This window comes from Hibiscus syriacus, unplaced genomic scaffold (assembly GCF_006381635.1).
Source record: "Hibiscus syriacus cultivar Baekdansim isolate YM2019G1 unplaced genomic scaffold, ASM638163v2 tig00111582_pilon, whole genome shotgun sequence".
NCBI classification, from domain to species: domain Eukaryota; kingdom Viridiplantae; phylum Streptophyta; class Magnoliopsida; order Malvales; family Malvaceae; genus Hibiscus; species Hibiscus syriacus.
In genome coordinates this window covers 2,645,245-2,661,738 of record NW_024063126.1, presented here as the reverse complement: position 1 = coordinate 2,661,738, position 16,494 = coordinate 2,645,245, and the positions used below count along the sequence as shown (strand labels likewise).

Below are 16,494 nucleotides of genomic sequence, written 5' to 3'. Positions count from 1 at the left end.
TGGAGGGTTACAGTGGCGTTTTCATTGGGAACAAGCTTAGCAAAAGGTGAAAGCTAGAGATACAGTCATCTATAATTTCTTGGAACAAGTACAAAATGCAGCTCGTCATTTGCATGGTTTAGCAAGGGAAGCCGAAGTGGTTCGACAAGGTATTCAACCAGTGACAGATGAAGGAAGAAGACTTTTCAACCTATTAGAAGTTGTTCGGGGTCTAGAGGATTTAGTCCGGATGTACGTTTGATATATTTTTTGTCTCTTAAAAGATAAAACACTTTTGTTTAAATAAGGATTATTTATAATAACAGACACATTTCTGGATCAATGCCTACATCATGCATTTCATACTATGCATTTTTATTTTTCCATGTTTATTTTTCTATTTTCCATGTTTTTACATTCATATTAATTAACAAAAAATATCTCATTAGAAGAAAGAACAAACATCGAGTTTACCTCCACAAGCTCTGGACACGTATCATCCTCACAATACCCACACCAAGAAAAGACAAATGGAAGCCAAAATCACGTAACTCGAGGAGAATATATTGAAGTTACAGAGAGAGCTGGAAGAAAAGATAAACCAGAATAATAAGAGTACTCTGGATACAATTACGAATAGCCAAGAGTCCTTGGTCGATCAGATTGTGGCCAAGTTATCTGGTTTAAATCAAGTGAGTGCACCAAGGGTAGGTTCGTCTGACGGGGTAACTATATCACCCACCTCACAAGTGGTTATCTCACCCGGAATCTTACCCGGATTACAAGGGGACTCATCTACTGCTAAAGGGAAAACCTCATATATTGTTAAGATACAGACTTATGTATCCAACCCTAATAATAATTCGGACGATTACCACATATCGAATTTTGATGAGGAAGAAAAAGCAAAAAAGATGGAAGAGAAAATCAAAAAATTGGAGGACCAAATGAAGGTAGTTAAAGGAGACCATGACTATTATGGAGTCGATGCCGCAAAACTCAGTCTAGTCCCGGATTTGGTACTTCCACCAAATTTAAAATCCCCAAATTCGAGAAATTCGATGAAAATACTTACCCCTCATCCCACATCAACATGTTATGTCGGAAAATGATGGGATATGTGGGAAATGATCAACTCCTGATTCATTGCTTCCATGAGAGCCTGTCTACTTCAGCTATCCGATGGCACAATCAGCTGAACCGATCTCATATCAAGACCTAGAAAGATTTAGCCAAGTCTTTCTAGGAATAGTACAAGCACATTAACAATATGAGCCCAGACCGAGTTATGCTAAAAAGCATGGAGAAGAAGCATAACGAAAGTTTCTGACAGTATGGACAGAAATGGAGGGATTTGACTATGCAAGTTCATCCACCCTTGGATGAAAAAGAAACCAGGAAGCTCTTTGTTCAGACTCTAGAGGCTCCTTAGTTCGGGCAACTAGTCGTAATCACATAAGGAAGTTTCTCATATTTAGTTATGGCAGATGATTGAGTTGGCCATAAAACAAGGTAAAATTGACCAAGAAATTATACCAACAACTTTTTTACACTCATGTAGTGCCATCATACCCTGTGGAACCAATGAAGCCCCTATACCCGCTCACTACGAATACCATGGTGGTGTGTCAGGGCATACGATTGAAAATTACCTCGCATTCAAGAGGATTGTACAAAGAATGCACAACAAGAACTGGATCCACTTTAACTCTGCACCAAATGTTGCACAAAACTCTTTACCTAACCATCAGGATAATGGGATTAACGCAGTCAATACCGAGAAGGGCAGGAGTGTCAAAACTAGTGTTTCAGAAATAAAATCTCCTTTGGCTTGGGTATGAAGCCAAATGGTGAAAGTAGGGCTTCTCGCGTCATATTCTGATACATCAAGGAATAGAGATGGTAACTACTGTTGTTACCACAATGAAGAGGGGCATGAGGTGTAAGATTGCCCAAAATTTAAAGCTTTGGTCCAACTCATGATGAATAGGGAGGAGCTGAAGTTCTATAAAGAAGTTCAAGATTCTCCGGAAGCAGATGTTTGCGCTACCGGAGAGTCGTCTGAAAGAAGATACAGTAGGGGTAGTCCTTTGATAATTACCCCTAAGGTGAAAATAGAAGAAAGAACACAAGCGAAGGTAGTGATCACAGTACCCCGACATTTTCACTACAAGGACAGCCGATAAGTGCCATGGATGTATGAATGTCAGATGATCACTTCAACAGAAGATGATAGCGAAGTAGGGTAGGTTATGGGGAAACGCTACTCCCAAGAGGCTAAGTCCCCCTAGAGACCACTTGAACCCTTCAAAGAGGATGTGTTAGCTATCAATGAGGCCATAAAGGAGGAAGAAGCTAGAGAGTTCCTCAAATTCTTGAAGCACGGTGAATACAGCATTGTAGAATAGTTATATAGCCAATCGACACGCACTTCAATATTGGCATTATTGTTGAACTCAAAGGCACACCGAGAGGGACTTTTGAAGGTCCTGAATCAGACGTTTGTGCCACAAGACATACCAGTCGGCAAGTTGGATCGACTGGTTAACAATATTCAAGCTGATAATCTCATCTCATTTTCAAATTATGAGATTCCGTCTGAGGGAAGAGGTCGAGCTAAGGTATTGTACATCACCACCCATTGTAAGGGGCACGCTTTACCGAGTGTATTAATCAACAATAGTTCAGTCCTTAATGTGATACCTTTGGTTACGTTGAAAAGGCTGCCAATGGATACCTCTCATATGAGAACCTGCCAGAGCATGGTCTGAGCCTTTGATGGGACCAAGAGGGAGGTAATTGGAAAGATTGAGGTGCCTTTAACCATCGGACCTGCCACTTACAACATTTAATTTCTAGTAATGGACTTCATGCCTTCCTACAACTGTTTTTTGGGAAGTCCTTGGATTCGAATTTAGATCAGTTTGGGCTTGGTTTTCAGCCCAGTCAGCAACAGAAGATGAGAGAAATTCAAAAGAACCAAGAGAGACGATTAGCCAGATTGATTGGAACTAAATTTCAATAAGAACCCATGGTATTCCCACCTCTTTACGACACATTCAAGTCAGGTGGTTATGTGTTTGAGACTACCTCATCATATTTGGAAATGGCTCTAAAAAATTTGAGTATCAACGTCGTAATCACAGAAAATGCTGAAGATGCGGACAGATCCGGAATCTGCCCACTACCACCTGGGTCTGTGCTTAGCAACTGGTTGGCGGAAGAACTAGCTATGATTTTCAAAGTTCTTTCAGAGTAATATTCAAACTATCCCTATTCACCTATACCCGGGGCAATAGGTGATCTTTTGTAAGGGTGAAAAAATATTTTGATTTAAATTCAATAAAAGATGTAATTTCTTTCATGGCAAACAATTTTCTTGTTTCATTTCTTTTGAATTTAGTTTTTTTCTTTTCTTCATTTCAGTACTCCATTTTATTCTCTTTCGAATTTAATTTTTTGTTGTTCCGTGTGGGATATTTTCCTCTCACGCATACGCATTTTCTTCTTTCCTTCAGGTCCCCAGATAACGATAATGCAGGCATAGATGATCCTAATCCGGAAGTGGATTTTTAATCGGCCATTTGTCTTGGGGAATTTGATGAATACAACAATGAAGAGGAGTGCAACTTACCTACCGAATTATCGAGAATAGTAGAAAGAGAAGACAAACAAATACTGTCACACGAAGAGAAAATTAAAATCTTGAATCTGGGCACCGAATATGAGAGAAAAGAGGTTAAAATTGGCACAACTTTTTTAACTGAAGCAAGACAAAACTTGATAATCTTACTTCAAGAATACAGAGATGTGTTCGCATAGTCGTATCAAGATATGTAGGGGTTAGACACATATATGGTAGTCCACAAACTACCTATTAAACCAGAATACAAGCCCATACAACAAAAACTGAGGAGAATATGACCTGAAATGCTCCTTAAGATCAAAGAATACGTCAAGAAGCAATTCGATGTTGGTTTCCTTCAAGTGGCTATGTATCCGGAGTGGGTGGCCAACATAGTGTCATTCTAAAGAAAGATCGAAAAGTGCGCATGTGTGTCGATTACCGGGACCTTAATAAGGCAAGTCCCAAAGATAACTTTCCTCTGCCGCACATAGACACTTTGGTGGATAATACAACCAAGAACGCTTTCTTCTCTTTCATGGATAGATTTTCGGGATATAATCAGATCAACATGCATCCCGAAGACATGAAAAAGATCATAATCGTCACAATGTAGGGAATCTTCTGCTACAAAGTTATGCCTTTCGGATTGAAGAATGTTGGGGAACGTATCAGAGAGCTATGGTGATCCTTTTCCATGACATGATACACAAGGAAATCGAAGTTTATGTCGACGACATGATTATCAAGGCACAAACCAAGAATGAACACGTCAAGAATCTGAGAAAGTTTTTCCAGAGACTAAGAAAGTTCTAGCTAAGAATGAACCCTAACAAGTGCACATTTGGAGTAATATTTAGGAAGCTGTTAGGCTTCGTGGTCAGCAGGAAAGACATCAAAATTGATTCCAATAAAGTTAAGGCTATCAAAAATCTACCTCTTCCAAAAACACAAAAAGAAGTTCGAGGTTTTCTGGGCAGATTGAACTACATAGCACGGTTCATATCTCAGTTAACTGACAAGTGTGACTCAATCTTTCGTCTTCTCCGAAAGAACATTCCTAGAGCATGGGATGAAAACTACCATATTACATTTGAGAAAGTAAAGGAATATTAGTCTCACACTCCTATCCTGATGTCCCCCATCCTGGGCAAACCTCTATTTTTGTATCTATCCATATTAAAAAATTTAATTGGGGTGTGTCCTAGGTCAACATGATGAATCTGGAAGGAATGAAAGGGTCATTTACTACTTGAGTAAGAAGTTCACCGATTGCGAGGTCAGATATCCTCCTATTGAAAAGGTTTGATGTGCTTTAGTCTGGGTTACACGAAGACTCAGACAATACATGTATCACACTACTTGGCTGATTTCCAAGTTAGATCCACTAAAGTACATGATGGGTGTGTCTGCTCTCTTTGGAAGATTAGCCCGATGGCAGATGTTGTTATCTGAATTTGACATCGAGTATGTGAGCTAGAAAGCCATAAAAGAAAGTGTCATATCAGATTTCTTGGCAAGCAGAGCTGATGAAAATTAAGAGCCGCTGGACTTTGACTTCCCAGATGAAGACTTGATGGCCATGTCCTTAAAAGAAGCAAGTACTTCCACAGACAATTCCCGGAAAATGCATTTTGATGGTGCATCAAATGCATTAGGACATGGCATCGGGGCTATATTGGTCTCCCTAGAAGGGAATCATTACCCATTCACTAGTAGACTGAATTTCGATTGCACCAACAACATGGCAGAATATGAGGCTTGTGTTTTGGGGATTCGAGCTACAATGGGGCAAAATATAAAGACCTTGCCAGTATATGGAGATTTGGCCTTAGTGATCTATCAACTCCGTGGAGAATGAGAAATGAATGATGTAAAGCTGGTAGAATACCATAAACTAATATTGGATCTACTCGAAGAGTTAGATGAAGTCACATTCCATTATGTGTCTAGAGAATAAAATCAAATGATTGATGTTTTAGCTACCTTGGCAACCGCATTCAAGGCTGGCGGGAGTATGAAATGATGCTAATTGACATGCATTCGTATGAGTACCCGACTCATTGTTACCAAATCGAGGAAATGAAAGACACTAAGCCCTGGTACCACGACATTCTACAATACATCAAGAATCGAAGTTATCCAGAGGAAGCCACCGAAACTGACAAAAGAACCATTATAAGGATTACAGCTTGATATATCTTTGATGGGGAGGTCTTATACAAGAAAATCCATGATCAATTCCTATTAAGGTGTGTAGATACAGAAGAGGCAAAGATGATAGTGGAGGAAGTACATGACAGAGTTTGTGGAACACATGTGAATGGACATATGATGTCAGGACAAATAATGAGATGCAGATATTTTTGGTCCACAATGGAAAGTGACTGCATCAACTACGCTAGAAGATGTCATAAATGTCAAATTTACGGGGATAAAATAAATGTTCCACCTCAGACCCTTCATGTGATGACATCACCATGACCTTTCTCTATATGGGGCATAGATGTTATCGGGCAAATTCATCCAAAGGCTTCAAATGGTCACCAGTTCATTCTTGTGGCAATTGATTATTTAACCAAATGGGTATAGGATGCATTATATGCCAGTGTCACTCAGTCCACTATTTGTAAGTTTTTGAAGAAAGAGATCATATGTTGGTATGGTTTACCTGAAAGGATCATTACCTATAATGCTACAAATCTGAACAGTAAGATGATGGATGTTGCATGTGAGCAATTCAACATAAAGCATCACAACTCTACTGCTTATAGACTGAAGATGAATGGAGCAGTAGAAGCAGCAAATAGAAACATCAGGAAGATAGTGGAGAAAACAACTAAAACCTATAAGGATTGGCATGAAAAATTGTCTTTCGCTTTGTTTGCTTACCGAACCTCAGTACGAACTTCGACTGGGGCAACCCCCATTTTTATTAGCATATGGGATGGAAGTAGTGATGCCCATTGAGGTAGAAATTATGTCACTCTGGGTCTTGTCAGAAGTCAAACTAGATGATGCAGAATGGATGTAATCTCGATATGATCAGCTGAACCTAATAGAGGAAAAGAGATTAAAAGTCATTTGTCATGGTCAAATCTACCATAAACGAATGATTCGAGCACATAACAAGAAGGTGCACCCAAGAGTATTCCGTGAAGGAGATCTTGTGTTAAAAAGAATTTGGCCAATTCAGAATGACATTAGAAGGAAATGGATGCCAAATTAGGAGAGACCTTATGTCGTGAAAAGGCCTTCTCCGGAGACGCACTTATCCTGGCTGAAATAGACAGGCCAAATTTGCCAAATCCCGTTAATTCGGATGCAATCAAAAAATACTTTGCTTAGGATGAAAACTCGAGAGGCCATCCTAAGTCGAAAAAGAAAAAAGAGAAAAAACGTTTAGGGTGAAAACCCGAAAGGGCGCCCTAAATTAAAAAAAAGAAAAATAAAAAAGAAAAGAAAATAAGGTGAGTCCAAGATGAAAACCCGAAAAAGGTGTCTTGAAACCAAGGATGGGTCCAAGTTGAAAACTGAAAGGGCGATTTGGATAATAATTCAGAAAAGATCCCTAATCCAGACAGCGAAGTATCCCGGCATCTGAATCTTCTACAGACTTAACGAGTCGGAGAAAGGTTACATTATCCTGAACATTATCGCATCATCGAAGATCCCTTGACAAAGGCTACGTTTAAGGTCACTTAACGGCTTATCAGTTTAGAAGTGCCCACATTATTGAAATTTAAGACTTTCATTCATACTTCATTTATGTATTTACCTTTCAAAATGTTTGTCATATATTGTTGGTTATTTTTCCCTTATAAATAAAAACGACCATTTCTCTAAATAGTGGCATATATACATAACTTTGCAGATTCTTGCTAGAGTCAATTTCAACTTCACAGCGGAGCTATTGAACTCATAGTAATCAATTTACAAGATAGGATATCAACTTCACAACGAAGGATATCAAATTCAAAGCTCAACTTCACAACGAATGAGCCATCCACGATTTCAACTTCACAAAGAAGGATATCATGCCCAACGGATCGACTTGATTTCACAATAAATGAGTCATCTACAATAACAGGGGTTTATTCCCCAGCAAAGTACAGCGTAACTCAAAAGTGAGAAGAGTTTTCTGTCAACAAGAACTTTCGAGATCGATTACATTCAGCTCGAGAGCATATTTACCTCAAGATAGTGGTAAGGAACTACTTTCCGATCAAATTTTCACACCATGGTCTTTATGTTGAGAAAGGACTAAGGTCAAGATTGGCAAGAAGAAGTCACTTTCTGATTTTCCTACGATTTCAACTTCACCACGAAGGATATCATACCCAAAATATTGACCCAACCTCACGACGAAGGAGTCATTTGTTACACAGCAACACCGAAGTCTTCAGGTCAAGTTTTAGCTTAACAACGAGGTATATTGGGCTAGAAGACGATCCAGGAGCTACTTTCCAAAACTTTGAGTTCAGTTTCAACTTCATGACGAAGGATATCATACTCAAAATTTTCCAGTTTAACTCAACCTCACTGTAAGGGAGTCATTTCGTGATTCAGTCCGAATTAACAAACCAATAGTCGGATCTCAACTCTACAACAGAGGATATTCGATAATATGGGGATCGATCCCCATAATAAAGGATGTTAAACAGTGATGCATATGTGATAGACAAAAATTGTATCTTGTAATCTTTGCTCTATCCTCGTTATATGATAATGGGAAAATAGGGGTAGTTGTCGACACGTATTTTCGTCTGACTTTATTACATGTCATTTATAAGTTAATTTATGCTATATAGTTAATGTGTTATGATTTAGGGTATATAATGTATATGTATTATATTATTTAATATATACATATTATGTTATAATTTAATTATATAGCATATAATAACTTGTTTTTATTTGGTTATAGATCTAACAATAATTTATAGAACTAGGCCCAAAGCCCAAGTATAAATAAACCCAACAGTGATCCAACAAGAAGCAGCCCAGATCTGGAACCTGACCCGAGACCCGGGTCCACTAAAGCCCAACTCGAACTAAAATAGTTAAGGTTTTCAAACCCTATCCCTTGTTCCCTCAGCGACGTTCCAGCCGCAACTCCCTCATTCGAAGACTCCTCTCCCCAGCCTCAACCCACAGCCACTTTTCTCAGCACAACGACATGGATTCAAAGAACTCACCAACAAGCAACAAAGCAAGTGTTTTAGTCCAAGAGGAACTCTAGAAACCGAACTAAAAATAGATTTTTTTAGACTATAAATATGCATGTAAATACCAAGAAATACACAAGAAATCATACAAAGAAAATATGAAAGAAAAACAAGGCAATCGGAAAAAATCTTTGTAAACTTTCGAAAGTGGAAATAAAGGAGTTATTTTTTCTTTTTTTTTTGCCTAGTTCGGTTTTTGGTCTTTGCATGTGGCTTGTTTCATTTTCTTTTTCTCTCTTTTTGGGTTCGAAACGTCGATAAATATGGGGGAGGTTTTTGAGATTTTGAATCTTAGATCTAGCCCTCCCCGAGGCTATTTTGCGAAAACTATGGGGATTTTCGAAACGAGGACGGAATTGGTTTTTCGAATGGTGTAAAAAAGTGGGGTTTTGTCGCTGTTGGCGACGACTGGCCGGTTTCTTGGTTGAACGACAGTGTTCTTCATCAAATGAAGAACACCAAGAACACGAGAGAGAATTTCTTTAGGGTGCGATTTGATCTGTTTTGAAATAAGGGGAGAAAATGAAAATTGTTTATGAAAAATGGCTTTTATACGTGACCCGTGGAGGCCCGATGACCCGACCCGACCCGAGGATCTTAGGATCCGCATGTTTTATCGAAAAAGAGGGCTAATTACATTTTCAGTCCCCCCATGTTTTCTAAACGTTTATTTGGCCCTCGAAAATTGAATTTTACCCCTAATTGATTTACAATTAGCCGTCCAATTTGTTTTTCTTATAATTTAGTCCTTTTCTAAACTCAAGTTTTTGTTTTTATTTTTTATTTATTTAATATTACATTTTTTATATATTATTTTCTTTATTATTATTATTATTATTATTATTATTATTATTATTATTATTATTATTATTATTATATATATTCCCTCCTTTATTTATTTTATCTATTTTAACGTTAATATTTATATATATTTTATTTTTATTTTTATTTTTATTTTACCTTTTGATTGTTTCTGTTTTATTTTTTTAACATTATATATATATATTTCTTTTATTTTATTTTATTTTATTTTACTTTATTTTATTTATTTAATACTACATTATATATACACATTGTATTATTAATTTTATTTTAATTTTTTATTTTATTTTATTTTTTATTTTATTTTATTTCTTTTTTTATGTTTTTGTTTCTGTTTTTTAATTCCATTATTTCTTCCCTTATTTTTATTTTTATTTTTATTTTATTTTATTTTATTTTGTTTATTTATTTTGTTTTGTTTTGTTTTGTTTTATTTTTATTTTTATTTTTATTTTATTTTATTAATTTTTTTTGAGATTAGTCTTTTATTATTATTATTTTGTTTTTATTTGTTTATATATTTATTTATCTAGCTATTTTTTGGGGTTTTATTTTATTTCTTTTCTTTATTTTAGTAATCGTTTATCTTTAATTTCACAATTAATTTTTTTAGACCTTTTTTCTTTCACATTTTCGCACTATGTTTTTAATGCATGATTTGTTTGTTGTTCTATTTATTTTATTACGTTAATTTCTTGACGTGTGTATATTTTTTGTTCTATTTAAAGTATTATAATTTAACCTTTGCCTTTTCTTTGGTTCAATTAAGTGTTTTTTATCTAACGTCTTTTTGACCTTTTAAGACTATTTTAATGAATCGGAGGGAAGCAATTTGGATCATATTTTACCTTTTACTTTAACTTGCAATTTTTTTAATTAAGACAACTGGAAATTAATTAGTACCGAAATGGCAGTTCAGGGGTGCTAATCCTTCCTTGACTGTAACCGACTCCCAAATCCGACATCTTTGGTAAGATGCAGATCAGGTAAGAAATCAAGGAATACGATCGACCCATTTTGTTCTTAAAATAAATTATTGGTGGTGACTCTAATCCACTTTTTAAGTCGAAACCTAATTTCGGGCCCACTCGAAATACAACAGCGACAGGAGTGAAGTCGGGTCAAGTCGAGTTCAAGTGGAGGGTGAAAACATTTCGATCTGACTCGACCTGATTCAATAGGATCAAATTATTTTAAAAAGAATTCCGAGTTTTGGTCGGGTAGGATCGGATTTTATAAAGGAGTGAGGTCGGATTCAGGTGGAGGGTGAAAAAACTTCAATCTGACAACCCGACCCGAGGGTAATAATGTAATTTTTTCAAATACATTTATGGATAATTGCTATAATATGTCCTCTCTATTGTTTTTTTAATTAAGCCGTTATTTTATATTGGGTCGAGTAGGACCGAATTATGTCAGATTTATAATTTAAAAGTTCGGATCGAGTTGGAGCCTAATGAAAAATATATATTTTTCGAGCCGGGTTGAATTAGATTCAGATGGAGTGTATATATTTTTCGGGGCAGATCGAGTTGAACAAAAACCCGACCCAACCCGAACGGTTGACATCCTTAAATATTGTACTTTTAAAGCAAACCTACACACACAAAGCGAAGTGAAAAACATCAGAATGATTTTGTCCATTGAGAAAACACCATTAAAAAGTATAGGCCGATCTTCCATTCTATAATCTTCCAAATTATTCCTCAACCTCTCTTTTTCGTCCACCACAACCAAGAAAAGAAAAAGAGTAGTAATTTGTATAAAGACACAAAAATGACAGAATAAAGTGCAAATGGTGGGACTTTAAAAAGTTAGTATAATTCCGGAAGGAACAGTAGTGTTCTGAATATTGGGGAATGTGTTTTCCTTTTTCCACCAATGGAGTTGAATCACAAGAAACTGCAGACTCTCATCCAAGAAATTGAAAACAGTATCATCTTCTGCAGGCATTGTTCAAAGCAGATTCCATTTGAGGAAAGGAAGGGGTTGATTGCCATCAGGAATTCAGTGAAGGATGTTGACAACACCCTTTTGCATTTCCAGGTTTTGCAACTTTTTTCGTCTCCTTTACTTCCCATCATATTTCCCTTTAGATCCCAACATCAAGATAACAAGTAATTGCAGGCCTTTTTAGAGGTTTATGTTCATATCTACATGCAGAAATTGCAGGCTCGGCAGCTGACAGAGAGGCATTCGGTCCTCAGTCGATTGGAACAAAGCAGAATATTTCTCATAAAACAAGTAACACAGTATGAAGGAAGACCCCTGGATGTGGCTAAAGAGTTGAGTGCTTGTTTCAACAATATGGAAGAAACTGTGAAGAAAAATGAAGGTCAAAGCACGAGGAGAGGGCTTTCAGGTTTTCTCTTTTGCTGGTTTACAGTGTTATTCAAGCCCTGGAAGTGGAAAAATATTGTTGGAATTACAGTCAAATTGATTCTTATTTCATCTACAATTCGTTTTTATCATTCCAAGGAAAATTCTTTTAGTAATTCACAGAGAAGATTGCTTGTTTCGGCTATGTATTCAAAAGAAAAAGCAGAAACGTTGGATAGTTTATTGACTATCTCAAAGATGCCTCTGGATGTTTTTTGTGGCAGAGGATGATTATTACATCATTAATATGATATGAAGTTACAACTCAATTTCTTACAGAACATGCTTGAGTTCCTTCTTCTGTTTTATAAATTTGTTGTTGTTGTTGTGAATTAGGTTGGCATTCACATGCTTTGTTATGACATTTTCTTTAGCAATTAAATGGAATAATTCACAACTAATAATGATCCAACATTGACCCCATAAGTCCAATTAGTTGCAGGCATAATTGCACGTCTTTTAGCATCTGCAACTCCTTAATATGTTGAACTGGAAAATACCCTTTTGCAAGTAGAAACTAGGGTGATTATCCAGCTAGTCGATCGATAGTTGAGTAGTGCTCGTTAAAAAATTGTTGCTCGACTCAATTCTTTGCTCATTAAGTCCGATAACCTTTTGCTCGATTCATTATTGTTAAAATAATTTGTTACTCGACTTATTGCTCATTAAGCTCGATAAAATTTTGTTCGACTCGTGTTCGTTAAAATAATTTGTTGTTCGACTAGATTCGTTGCTCGTTGCTCAAGTCGACTCATTGATCGTTAAGTTCACCAGAATCTTTACCTTATTTTTAAATTATATGTAAAATCTAGTAAATTGATAATTATTGTATTAATAATTATTAATAAATAATTTATTATCTTTCTTGTTTATTAGAAAATTAATAAATTAATAGTAACTATTAATTAATAATTTAACATCTTAATAGAAACTAACGAATCAAATTCAAGTAACTAACGAGCTGCTGAACCCATTAACATCCTAATAGAAACTCTTGCACGGCTTTTCTATAACCAATAAGTACTGTAATATTCTTCAGTTTGATAAAATTCACTGAGACGGTCATCGTAGCTGATATATTCTTTACAAATGTTCAGAGCTCCTGCATCTTATGGACTTGCCTTGAACAACAATTTGGATAGTGAGACTTTCTTTTCCTAAATCTTTAGTTCTTTTCGTTTTAGAAAATACAAATTATTTTTACTTTATTATCTTAAAAAGTAGAAAATATTAGGAAAATATATTTGATTGTAAAATTAAAAAATGACTTTGGAAAATGAAAAAAAAAATGAATGAAAATATGAAAATATTGAAATTAAAATTGTTTTGAAAATTCGAAAAATAATGAAACATGAGATTTAGATTTTTAACTTAACTTACAATGGTTCAAATTATTCTAACAATAATTTTTTGGTTTAATGGTATATGAAACCTTCAAACTTTTTCAAACAAAATCAATATAGTCCCTAAACTTTTTTTACACTCAATATAATCCTTAAATTGAGTTTTTTAATAATTTAATTTTATAGTATTTTTGTTTTTAGGCTCAAGGGCTATTTTTGTTCTTGTAGTAGATTTAATTTATCATTTTCGCCCTTCTGATATTTTTGCATTAATTTAGCCCTCGAAGTTGTTTAGGATCAACATCCTAGCCTACACAGACAGTTTTGACTAATAGAGCCGTTAGTCTTCTGAGTTTGTGGACGCCAGCAATTTTCACATTAACCAATATTACTGACGTGGCTTGATGATGACGTGATAATTACTAAAAATAAATAATAAAATATTTACTAAACACAACGGTTGGAAAAAAATCCTCAAAATTTTAACATAATCCCTTAACCTCTTTGAAATAAGTAATAAAATTTTGAGATTTTTTTCTAACCATTGTGTTTGGTAAATATTTTAGCGTAATCACTTAATCCACAATGTAGAAGACTCATGGTTCTGTTAGTCAAATTTGTCAACAGAATTCAAGGGCTAGGATGATGCCCCATGCGAAAATACCATTAGGGAGAAAATAATAAATTGGATATACTACAGGGATAAAGTAGCCCTTAAGCCTTATATTTAATTTATTGAATATCTTAATAATTGTTTATATTTTATATTTTTAATTTAATTAATTTTTATTTAAAAAATAAATTACGCCATCAAACTTCCAAAAGAATCAATTAAACTCATCTACCACATCATCGTCTATTTTGTACTATCACAATAGTATCATAAATTGTCACATCAATATTGTATAATGTCATGTAAATTTATTAACTTTCACGAAAACGTCGCGACAACCAATGTTTGATTATGTTCTTCAAAGGGTTAGATTAATTTTGTTTTTAGTGCAAAAAGTGTACAAAGACTACACTAATTATTTTTTCTAAATGTTTGAGGACCTCAATTATCATTAAACATATGTTTATTTTAGTGACATTTTTGTGTGCTCCTACATATAACAATATTTTTTGTATTTTAATAATTTAATTGATATCCAATATAAAATAACATTAAATTCTTATGATAAATTAAAATGGAATTTCTTATCAACTTTATTGTTTTATATTTTTATAACTCACATGTTAAATTAATGTAATGATTTTTTTAATAATTATAATTTAATTTACTTTTTAATAACTATTCATTCATTTCTATTTTTAAAAATTAGATATTAAATACATTTTTACTATTTTATGTTTAGATTCAAATTTTTATTTATATTAACTAAGCATGTTTTCTAATTTTACAAAAACTGAAAATAAAAACTATTTTCTGAAAACAAAACACAAAAAATAGAAATAGAAAATATTTTTTATAATCAAACGTAAGTTTTCCTATGGTTCATTTTCAGATATGTTTGATGCTTGTTAAAGCAATTTTCTTTTGACCTTTTCATCTCAGGTGAAAATTGCTTGCTAATATAGTGATGAAAGCTCGTGCAAGTATCGTCCTTGATACAAATTTTGCCGTTGGTTTTGTGGCAGGAAGCATTGCAGTCAGTGGCGGAGCCACGTATTGTTGAGGTGAATAGTAATAATGTTGAAATTCGAATTTTTTAATTAATAAATTATTTTATTAATGGTATCTTTCATAAAATTTTATTTATGTTAATTTTATCTAAAAAAAATTATATTATTAACATATATGTGCTCAACTTAAAAAATATTTTTAGATCTACCACAAATTATATACTTAACAAATTTTGAACAAAGTCGTCTGCAAAACTATTACAAGCGGGGAAGAGAAAATCTTTAAATAAAAAGAAAAAGGTAAATTACAAATTTTGTCTCTGAACTTTACTCTCTCTTATTTTGTTCATTAAATTTTAAAAGTTTTCAATTTACTCATAAACTTAATACATTGAGTTTTTTTTCACTACGCCGTTAAATAATTAACGGCATTAAAACGCTGCCGTTTAAAAAAATAAAACTTTTACCAAAATGACATCATTTTGCACCTATATACAACTCATTTATAATGATGTTAATGAGAAAATGACTTAGTGACAAAAAAAATCTTATGCATTAAGTTTAATGAAAAAGTTGAAAAGATTTAAAGTACATCGAGTAAAATAAGAGAAAATATAAAGTTCAGTTACCAATTTATAATTTACCCTAAAAAATGTGAAGCTGGAATGAAAAGCAGCAGATAAATTCCGAGGGAGAGAGTTTGCATTAGGAGTGAGGGGCCTTGAAAATTTCTAAAATATTAAAATTTTAACGGCAAAACTATGGATGTTTTGAGAATGGGCCAGGTTTATTATCTTTGGGGTAAACTACACTTAGTAATTAAATTATTATTTTTATTATGTTTTGGTACCTAAACTTTATCTTTTTTCAAAATCATACCTAGTTTAGTTTTGATTTCAATTTGGTATCATGTCGTTAAAAAATTAATAGAACTCTTGACGTGATATTTTTTTATCTTTTTTAATGATGACATGTTATTATCTTATTGTGACACGTCAACATCACCATTAAATTTTTAACGACAGGATATCCAAATATAACTTTTTTATGTTACTTGTTAGCCAGAACTAGATTGGTGAGTGAATCATGCGAATCGGGAAGAAGAAATTGAAACCACCAAACATTATAAGCCATTGCTTTTGCGGTCGAGATCAAGTCGATACCCATTGCTGGTGAAACCTTGAGATTTTAGGGTTTAGAGATGTGAGACTATAATAGGAAAATTTGGGTTTAATCGCTATGCTATTTAGGATTTTAGAATTAATCTAAATTGCAGTTTAAAATATATATTATATATGTTAAAATAGCTTTAAAATTACAAATTGTTGTAGTGGTTAAGTGTGTGCTATAGAGTTAAGGTGCCCTTAGTTTAAAATTAGTAAAGAGCATAATTTTTCTTTAATTTTTATTCAACAAAATGACATCATTTTTAATTTTTTAAACACCAAAATAATTGAATCAAAGCGATGTCTTTTGGGTGAAGCGTACATGTTAG

At 34.1% G+C, this 16,494-nt stretch overlaps 1 protein-coding gene across 1 annotated transcript; it reads left to right on the top strand.

Moving 5' to 3' along the window:
- Nucleotides 1–11,422: 11,422 nt before the first annotated feature.
- LOC120165229 lies at nucleotides 11,423–12,264 on the top strand. Its single transcript, XM_039174790.1, has 2 exons — nucleotides 11,423–11,700; nucleotides 11,818–12,264. Exons 1-2 carry the CDS (start codon nucleotides 11,536–11,538, stop codon nucleotides 12,262–12,264), a joined length of 612 nt encoding a protein of 203 aa, XP_039030721.1. The 5' UTR covers nucleotides 11,423–11,535.
- Nucleotides 12,265–16,494: the final 4,230 nt, after the last annotated feature.